The sequence below is a fragment of the Coregonus clupeaformis genome, chromosome 20, assembly GCF_020615455.1.
Source record: "Coregonus clupeaformis isolate EN_2021a chromosome 20, ASM2061545v1, whole genome shotgun sequence".
NCBI lineage: Eukaryota > Metazoa > Chordata > Actinopteri > Salmoniformes > Salmonidae > Coregonus > Coregonus clupeaformis.
This window is the reverse complement of record NC_059211.1, coordinates 34,920,367-34,930,918: the sequence shown is the minus strand read 5'-3', so window position 1 is coordinate 34,930,918 and position 10,552 is coordinate 34,920,367. Positions and strand designations below refer to the sequence as shown.

Here is a 10,552-nt window from a genome sequence, read left to right as displayed (position 1 = left end):
GGCTCTATACATAACTGAGTGATCCATTAAATCTGGTTTTGGTTTGGGTACAGTGAACACTTGAACCTGGCAAAATATCTTTAAATCGAAACCAAGTGACAGGCAGTTTGAAATATGGTTTCCCTGTGGCTGGTTTCTAGGTTTCCTTGCCTTGCAGCCTTTTGGGTGGCTCAGGAACAGGCACCCCTCCTTCCTTTACTTTGGGCCTGCAGTATGCAGAAGTAGGTTAAAGGTACCAAAACAGACCTGCTTCCCTCGCCTGCCAAGTGCCTCATAATCTCACCGTCAGAGCAGAACAGAACGTGACTCAGAGACACATGGTAGTTAAAATACTGGTATGTCTCTGGTGTCAATTATACAAAAACATGTCAGTCAAGATTCTCTCTTTCACATTCTGAGTTTGAACAGGAGCATTGTTTTCCTTTTTCTTCCACCTGTGATGTAGATAACACACCTGCCCCTGTATCCTAATGGTGTTCTAATTGCCTGTATTTGTACCAGGGTTCGAATTACAGTCTCATGGGCATTATGATTTCCATAACAGGGAATTGGACATTGGAAGCTCTCTCATTAAATGTTCTCTGACAGTGTCCTGTCCTCAACAAGTAAACAAATAACACTAGCCTTCTTGGCACGATGTACACTCAAGACTTACAGGAACATTCAACAGACTGAACGTATTGCATCACCTTCACTGATAAAGAAATTAAGATATGGATCACCAAGATCACTCCATGAAAGTAAAAGTATACTAAGAATTGGTAGCACAAGTCTTTGTGCAGCTACTGTGGTTTGTGCCAAAGCTTCACTAGAAATATGAAAAAACCTCAAGAAAAATGTGTGGTCAGGGTCAATGCAGTTCATTTGCAATGTGCAGATAGGCAGCACTGATAATGCAGTGTAACTCTGACGAAGGAGAGCAATGTCTAGACTGCAGAAAGACAGGTGACTACTAAGTGCCCATTGTCTTCAGTCACATTACATAATCAGATACTTTCTCCCTGACTGAATCTTCACTGTTTGAAATAGATTAAGTTAATTTTTACTTAAATAGGCATCGATTTAAGCAAGTATTTTCTTTGCCAACATGAGTATTCAGTATGCATCAATCTCATTTGTACTTTTTGTCATTTAGCTGACACTCTTATCCAGAGACTAACAGGAGCAGTTAGCGGACGCTCTTATCCAGAGAGACTTACAGGAGCAGTTAGGATGAAATGCCTTGCTCAAGGGCACATTGACAGATGTTTCACCTCGGGGATTTGAACCAGGGACCTTTCAGTTACTTACTGGCCCAATGCACTTAACCGCTAGGCTACCTACTGCCTATATATCTATAGTTAAAGGGACTTGAAATTGCTCACTGACATTTCCTACAGTAAGTAATTACACTAATTTCATTCAGTCTCTTAAAACTAGGGTCCATTCCAGAGGTCCTAAGATCCACCTGAATGGACAGGAAATAAATTATATACTCACTTTCACATTGTTGATTGATCCAAGGTTGTGTTCCTGATTAAATGCTAAATTGAGAAGCACATGTCACAGTGTTGGATCTGACAAGGTTACCTTTACAGTCAGCAAGAGTCTTACAAAAGATTGCATGTAAACCTAAATTAATCTCTGCACCACTGTACCCTTACTTCAGCTTTGCCTGCTCTTTGGGGGGGGCTCCTCCACAAAAATAATTTTGATTGAGCTCTACCATTTACTTTAACATGGCCAAATTATATACTGTACAATTGAAGTCAAAGAAGAATAGATTGTTAAAAATATTAGAAATATTTTTAATGTTACAAATAAGAAAATGGGTTCTGGATACAACTTCTACTAATGGTAGACAATAGAGATCCACACATGTATAAACACACAAATGCACCTTGGATCCTTTTGGGGTTTGTGTACCACACGAGCCAGACAGACACACACAACTGGCATATTCATCAATCTACAGCATCTTGGTTAGTATATCATGTTAAAACAACATTATGAGTGGCAAATTGATAGACATAAAAACAACTAGTAATAGACCTTTACAGAGGAACCATTTCACCCTCCTCAACTGACATGTCTGGAATCATTTAGCATCAATTAAAATGGCAATATTGGCAGTGATTAAGCTAAAAGGTAGGGACTACACTACCCTGAACACACACACTGCAGAATACATCAAGCATACTCCCATTCATCAAGTAAAATATATTTTGTAATGGTTAAAAAAGCAAGCCCTACATGGATGGTCAAGACATGCAATTTACAAGGAGTTTCCAAAGCCACAGACAAAACCGTACTGGGAATGACACTTCATGAGGTGTAGCTCAAGGAGAGGAGGAGGCTTATTTCAGTCCAACAGAGTATCTAGTTTATTTGCTGTATTCTGTAGGCTCCTCCCCCTCTTCACTGAGCAAACATGTGCGTATCATGGCTTCCGTGACTGCATATGGGTCACAGTTAGCCGACGGGCGGCGGTCCTCGAAGTAGCCCTTCTTGTCCTGACCCACTGAGCGGGGGATGCGGATGCTGGCGCCGCGGTTCGCCACGCCGGCTGAGAACTCATGTATGTTGGACGTTTCGTGGTGACCGGTCAAGCGGCGCGCGTTGTCCAGCCCCCCTTTGGGGTCGTAGGCACAGATGTGGTAGCGGTGTCTCTTTCCCAGCTTCTCGATTGACTCCTCAATGGCCCTGTGTGGATAGAGGGGGAAGGGGTTAATCCACTGCTAAAGAGACTTAAGACTAAAAATCTTATGTGCTGATTTCCCAGACAGAGATTTAGCCTAGTCTTTGACTAAGAACAGAGATCTGTATATAATGACGAGATGCTCATGTCTCCGCCTTAACAATGGGAGTCGTTGTCCCAAAGGCAGGAAGGCAGTTGACAAAATTAGGTCCAAAATAAACCCATTGGCCTTATTTTGGACAGATTTTCGCATCACCACTTCCTCTCTGCTAAGAAGCACTTTCAATGAAAAATTGCCATTGAAGTCTAGGCCTAGGATTTATATGGGTCCAGGGAAAATGGCCCTTAATGCGTTTACAGCACAAACTCAATCCATGCCTACCTCAATCCACCATCTTCTCTCATCTCCTTGGTGCTGAAGTTGGTATGACAGCCAGCACCATTCCAGTTCCCAGGGATGGGCTTGGGGTCGAATGAGGCCACCACGCCAAAGTCCTCACACACCCGGTGTAGGATGAACCGAGCTGCCCAGAGGTGGTCTCCCATGTTGATCCCTTCACAAGGACCCACCTGGAACTCCCACTGGAAGACACAATACATACTGTACATGAAGCTTAGGGATGAGAGATACTAGCTTTGAAAGTTCAAATGGTTTAGAACACTGGGCCGTTTCCGAGTCACAGATTAAGCCTAGTCCAGGACTAAAAAGGCAGGTTAAATTTGTGTCTGGTAAAAATTGGCCCCAATAGGGTTTATTTTGATATCAATGTGCAGTGTTTCCTACCTGAGCTGGCATGACTTCAGCATTGGTGCCACATATCTGAACCCCGGCATAAAGACAGGCTCTGTAGTGGGCTTCTACGATGTCTCTACCGTACGCCTTGTCTGCTCCTACTCCACAGTAGTAGGGACCTGTTCAGAAACACCACATCTTCAGGCTCAATGCCAGTGTTTTTTTTGGCATAGGTTAAAAAAGTTTAAACTCTCATGTAAGTACTTTAGTTGAATGTACCGATTGCAAGTCACTCTGGATAAGAGTCTGCTAAAAGACTGAGGCTATGTCTGAAATGGCAGCCTTTTCCCCTATATATCTGGTCAAAAGTTGAGCCCTATATAGGGAATTGGGTGCCATTTGGGACATAGACAACTCTCAAACTGACCTTGGGGACCAGGGAAGCCGTTGGAAGGCCAACCAAAAGGATGTCCGTCTGTGCCCAGGATGGTGTACTCCTGTTCCATGCCGAACCAAGGGACCTGGTTCTCTACCATCTCCATGATCTTCTTACACATCAGCCGGAGATTGGTTTCTGGTGGGAGACATGGTAATACATTACTGAGACAATTGGGTCTGGATTCAATGGCCATTCAAGGCAGTGCTATGTTCAGTAGGCACGGAACGAAAGAAAATGCTACTGACAGAGTTACCATCTGAACTTGTCCAATAAGAAACACTAATATTCATTTTATTTTGCAAAAGTTTTAAAACGTTTGTGTCCCAAGGTCAATTTACTGCATAGGCTTACCTGCAGGCTTGCGGTTGTATTTGAGCACTTGACACAGGACCAGTTTGTTGGGGTCTTTCCTGAAGGGGTCTCTGAACATAGCAGCAGGGATCAGGTACATGTCGCTGTTAGAGCCCTCTGACTGGTACGTACTGGAACCATCAAAGTTCCACTCTGGAAGATCTGGAGGAGGAGAGAGGGGGAACTGTGAAATTAACAGAACTAAAGCAATTCAACAACTCTTTAACATTTACATTTACATTTTAGTCATTTAGCAGACGCTCTTATCCAGAGCGACTTACAGGAGCAATTAGGGTTAAGTGCCTTGCTCAAGGGCACATTAACGTCATTTAGCAGACGCTCTTAGCCAGAGCGACTCACAAATTGGTGCGTTCACCCTATAGCCAGTGGGATAACCACTTTACAATTTGGGGGGGGGGGGGGTAATGTAAGGACTACCATCAATCAGAATGTGATCATTCAATGAGTACTCCATCTGTATAAAACACAATGTATTATTGAAGTTATGATGTTTGTGAAGCTCTATGAATGTAAACATCTTATCTTAAGCATCTCAATCACATCACATTAAGGGGAAGGTGTTCCCATTGGTCGTTTGGCAACCCATTAAGAAAAACAAAAACTTACCATCAATGGTCTTGGGTTCATTATCCAAAGTTCTGGTCTTGCAGCGGAGCCCCTCTCCAGTCCCGTCTATCCAGATGTACATGGCCTGAACTTTGTCTCCCTGAGGAAGATCCATATACTGCTGCTTCACAGCTTTACTCAAGCTGGCACTCTCTGAAGTGGCCATTTTCACAGAGCCTTGAAAAGCTTGGAACAAAGAGCAATAAATTAGAATACATGCATTTGATTCTTAGAATTTAGCCATTTGAGGTCTACAGTTATTCTATTGTGCCTGTCCAGAGATGTATTTATAGTGACAATTGGATCTACTCGAAACAACCATATGGACCGTGTGTACGCCCTTAACAGACGAGTCCATGTATTCGCGCTACACCTGTGCTCCCCCTCCTCCATCATCCTGCTTCAAGACAGCTTGGTCAGCAAACATGGGATTTAATCGTAATACCAAAAACAATAGGATTTATATACGGATGTTTTGTAAGAGTAGTTGCCTAATTACAATTGCACCAACGTGTGATATAAATGAGATCGCTGTATCAACATCCTGGTAATATCGAGTCAAACCATGAAGGTTTTCCACAAGGATAAACAGTCTGGTTTGTAGCACGCATGAGAGCATGCTGCTATGACAGCAAGCCGCTGTGTGGTCATGGTTACTTACAAGGTTACTAATGCCTGTTTACGATGAAGGAAATTAAAAGCGCACTTTGTGGTTTCTGTCGTCAGGTTATGATAGGCACAAACACACGTCTAGAACACACTATCCATCAGATTAACACAATAAAAAGCGGCACACAATCATATAACTAGGTGGTCCTCTGTAGCTCAGCTGGTAGAGCACGGCGCTTGTAACGCCAAGGTAGTGGGTTCGATCCCCGGGACCACCCATACACAAAAATGTATGCATGCATGACTGTAAATCGCGTTGAATAAAAGCGTCTGCTAAATGGCATATTATATTATATTATTAGGATATAATATACATTGAATAAAATACCTTATAATTCGTCTAAGAGGTGCAAAACTACAAAGAATAACATAACACACCAATTAGTCAAATTTGATAAACATACACAATGAAATTGTCATAGTTTATCATAGAACTTTGAAAATTATTTAGAAATAATCACCTTATATCAAGTAAGGAATAGGATTAAACCCTGGTACAGCTTTCTGTAAATGTCCTGTGTAATCCCAAATGGTTATCTTTCGTTCACGTCCACAAACAGTCCGATTTATAAAAGAGAGATGGGATCCCCTTAACTCGGATTGGCTGGAGAAAAACGTGATCCCTTCGTGCTAAGGTAATGACGAGCTCATGGGTTGCATTCATTGGTCGGCACGAAAAATCAGCAGTTTCTTTCAATATCTTGGCCACAATCCAACCCAAACAAGTCTTTGTTGAAAGGCTCAAAACAACTAATTGTTTGCTAAATTAATGCTAAATATCCTTAACTAAACCTAAAATAACTTTGTTAATATTCGGATAAATTACAGAAATATATGAAACGGGGAACATATCTTTATTTATTTATGTATTTTCTTTAAACTTTATTTTCTTTAGTAAATATTTTCTTAATTCTTTCTTCAACTGCATTGTTGGTTAACGGCTTGTAAGTAAGCATTTCACGGTAAGGTGCATGTTGTATTCGGCGCATGTGACAAATACAATTTGATTTGATTATTTGAAAAGACAATCCATTGAATCCTTTCTATAATATGGTAATTAAAAGGAACGATGATTAAGTAAAGACGCCCCCTGGCGGCATGAAAACAATTATTTCTAAAATGAATGATTGTCCGTGCTATTCGGGTCATTGGGACCTCCCTACTCCTACCCCATTGAAATGGACATTTAAAATGGGTAAAATGTTTCCACTAGATATCACAGCCACAAAGTGAAAATATATCGTAAAAATATATTTTTCATTAAAACAAAAATGTGCTTTTTGGTCTTCATTTAAGATTAGGGTTATGCAAGGTTAGCGATGTGGTTAAGGTTAGGGTGCCGGTTAGGGTTAGGTTTGAAAACACATTTCAAGAATATACATTTTAGAAATAAGCAAGGTTTCTGACTTTGTGGCCGTGCTAACTAGTGACGAACAACGGGGGACATACCTGAATTTGTCCAATAGAAACTTTCGTTTTCGTTGCAAAACGTTTTGCAATAGAACCGGTGTAATGAATACACCCCTGGTATAGGATCCAAAACCTTATGAATTGCGCCCTCATGTGGTTGATTTGTTGGGGGGGGGGCCTAGTTGTTCCATTACTACACTCTCTGTAAAGAATTCTTGAAGTTCAAAAGTTGTGAATTATGTAGGTAATGCAAGCTATGAACATCAAGCAAACTAAACTTCAAAACTGTGATCAAAGCCACCAGTTGTGAATGTGTTGACTAAATTAAATTGTGAAATTTGCCCCCCAAAGGATAGAAATCACCAGTAACACGCATTATAACATTGTAAATTATACACTAAGCATGAATTTCCCATGTAATATGATACCAATTGGATTATGGTATCTTAACATGATTCTCATATATTATAGCTTATGGCTCTTTAATTATACTTGTGTCATGAAATTGAATATTAAAGTTCACTTCCTGTAAAATACATAGGTCTACATGAACATGAATGGGTACTTTGGGTAAAGGAAATTGTGGCTTTGACTTGCAAACATTGTTGTGCAAATATCTCTTTACCCACCATCAAATCAAATTTATTGGGCACATACACATATTTAGCAGATGTTATTGCGGGTGTAGTGAAATGCTTGTGTTCCTAGCTCCAACAGTGCAGTAGTATCTAACAATTCACAACATTAGACACAAATCTAAAAGTAAAGAATGGAATTAAGAAATATATAAATATTAGAATGAGCAATGTCAGATTGGCATTGCCTAAAATACAGTAGAATAGAATACAGAATATACATATGAAATTAGTAAAGCAGTATGTAAACATTATTAAAGTGACTAGTGTTCCATTATTAAAGTGACCAGTGATTCCATGTCTATGTACATAGGGCAGCAGCCTCTAAGGTGCAGGGTTGAGTAACCGTGTGGTAGCCAGCTGGTAGCCAACATCTCTGCAATCCTCCTCCATGCCATTGACCTTCTGATTTTGTCTCTGTATTCTAAAACCATTCTCAGCAAACAAACTAGGTAGAATTACAACGCTCCCCACGCCACATTATTTTATGTTTTGACATTTTTAATGAGCCTACAAATTGCCAGCTCCTTATTTTCATGTACAGTACTGTACCTAGAATACAAGGGTTGGATTTGCACTAAACAATTTAATATCCGAAAAATAATGTAGAAGATCTGGCTTATGGTTAGCCTCATTTACATTATCCACTGGTGTCATTTTACATTGAGAACATATACAGTGGGGAAAAAAAGTATTTAGTCAGCCACCAATTGTGCAAGTTCTCCCACTTAAAAAGATGAGAGAGGCCTGTAATTTTCATCATAGGTACACGTCAACTATGACATACAAATTGAGATTTTTTTTTCCAGAAAATCACAATGTAGGATTTTAAATGAATTTATTTGCAAATTATGGTGGAAAATAAGTATTTGGTCACCTACAAACAAGCAAGATTTCTGGCTCTCACAGACCTGTAACTTATTCTTTAAGAGGCTCCTCTGTCCTCCACTCGTTACCTGTATTAATGGCACCTGTTTGAACTTGTTATCAGTATAAAAGACACCTGTCCACAACCTCAAACAGTCACACTCCAAACTCCACTATGGCCAAGACCAAAGAGCTGTCAAAGGACAGCAGAAACAAAATTGTAGACCTGCACCAGGCTGGGAAGACTGAATCTGCAATAGGTAAGCAGCTTGGTTTGAAGAAATCAACTGTGGGAGCAATTATTAGGAAATGGAAGACATACAAGACCACTGATAATCTCCCTAGATCTGGGGCTCCACGCAAGATCTCACCCCGTGGGGTCAAAATGATCACAAGAACGGTGAGCAAAAATCCCAGAACCACACGGGGGGACCTAGTGAATGACCTGCAGAGAGCTGGGACCAAAGTAACAAAGCCTACCATCAGTAACACACTACGACGCCAGGGACTCAAATCCTGCAGTGCCACACGTGTCCCCCTGCTTAAGCCAGTACATGTCCAGGCCCGTCTGAAGTTTGCTAGAGTGCATTTGGATGATCCAGAAGAGGATTGGGAGAATGTCATATGGTCAGATGAAACCAAAATATAAGTTTTTGGTAAAAACTCAACTCGTTGTGTTTGGAGGACAAAGAATGCTGAGTTGCATCCAAAGAACACCATACCTACTGTGAAGCATGGGGTGGAAACATCATGCTTTGGGGCTGTTTTTCTGCAAAGGGACCAGGACGACTGATCCGTGTAAAGGAAAGAATGAATGGGGCCATGTATCGTGAGATTTTGAGTGAAAACCTCCTTCCATCAGCAAGGGCATTGAAGATGAAACGTGGCTGGGTCTTTCAGCATGACAATGATCCCAAACACACCGCCCGGGCAACGAAGGAGTGGCTTCGTAAGAAGCATTTCAAGGTCCTGGAGTGGCCAAGCCAGTCTCCAGATCTCAACCCCATAGAAAATCTTTGGAGGGAGTTGAAAGTCCGTGTTGCCCAGCGACAGCCCCAAAACATCACTGCTCTAGAGGAGATCTGCATGGAGGAATGGGCCAAAATACCAGCAACAGTGTGTGAAAACCTTGTGAAGACTTACAGAAAACGTTTGACCTGTGTCATTGCCAACAAAGGGTATATAACAAAGTATTGAGAAACTTTTGTTATTGACCAAATACTTATTTTCCACCATAATTTGCAAATAAATTCATAAAAAATCCTACAATGTGATTTTCTGGATTTTATTTTCTCATTTTGTCTGTCATAGTTGACGTGTACCTATGATGACTTGCACAATTGGTGGCTGACTAAATACTTTTTTCCCCCACTGTAGCTAGCTCATCAATATGCAAATGATGTGTGAGTTAAGCTATTTTCTGCATCAGATGAACAATGACAAGGGGCACATTGATTGCACATGCCCATTAGGCCAGTAATGCCATCATACTGTATGCCTATGGCTGCATTGGTGATGCATGCCATTATTATAAGCTGAGTGACAATCAAAGCTGAGTGACAGAGTGACAATCAAATAAAACCGTTTGGAGAGCTCACAACTGGACAAAAAGGTAATGTTCATTTGAGGAAACAACACAGAAACTGACTAATTAGAGACAAATCCCCTTCACACCATTTATTGCAGAATTGTGATCTGTGATCAATGAACATTGACACTAGTTCATTTGAATAATGTTTTTAAGTTAACAATTAAAATAAGTTTAAACACTTCAATGAATCAACATTGAATGAATCAAAATATAATTTCAAAATGTACAAATAATCTAACTTGTTTGTAAATGTTAGACATCTTAGTAAATTGACTATTATTATTAAAGCCTAATTTCGGGTGAACAAAAAAGTCCATACAAGAGGTGACCAACCTTGCTCCACTCCCTGATCTACTGGGTGAGCAGACTTCTATTCCAGCCCAGCACTAATACACATTAATATCAACTCATTTGGTTTGATAAGTTGAATCCAGTGTGTTAGTGCTGGGCTGTAATAGAAGCACACCCAGCATACCTCCAGCGGAAGGATTGGCCTGCTTCAGTTTGTAGTCTACATTATGTGTGACTTTTAACTGTATTGTTTTGGAATGTG

General features: G+C 40.6%; 1 protein-coding gene across 1 annotated transcript; it reads right to left on the bottom strand.

Moving 5' to 3' along the window:
* Positions 1–1,763: 1,763 nt before the first annotated feature.
* LOC121533910 (glutamine synthetase-like) lies at positions 1,764–6,064 on the bottom strand. Its single transcript, XM_041840252.1, has 7 exons — positions 5,958–6,064; positions 4,828–5,013; positions 4,201–4,362; positions 3,838–3,984; positions 3,462–3,589; positions 3,060–3,259; positions 1,764–2,682 (listed from the first exon to the last, which is right to left on the bottom strand). Exons 2-7 carry the CDS (start codon positions 4,991–4,993, stop codon positions 2,364–2,366), a joined length of 1,122 nt encoding a protein of 373 aa, XP_041696186.1. The 5' UTR covers positions 4,994–5,013; positions 5,958–6,064; the 3' UTR covers positions 1,764–2,363.
* Between the last annotated feature and the right edge of the window lie 4,488 nt (positions 6,065–10,552).

Excerpts from the sequence above, each read along its gene's own strand:
- LOC121533910 (XM_041840252.1), bottom strand. The coding sequence starts at position 4,993 with ATGGCCACTTCAGAGAGTGCCAGCTTGAGTAAAGCTGTGAAGCAGCAG. Across the intron at positions 4,363-4,827 it reads TGAACCCAAGACCATTGATG|ATCTTCCAGAGTGGAACTTT; the intron begins GTAAGTTTTTGT and ends CTCCTCCTCCAG. Across the intron at positions 3,985-4,200 it reads ATACAACCGCAAGCCTGCAG|AAACCAATCTCCGGCTGATG; the intron begins GTAAGCCTATGC and ends GTCTCCCACCAG.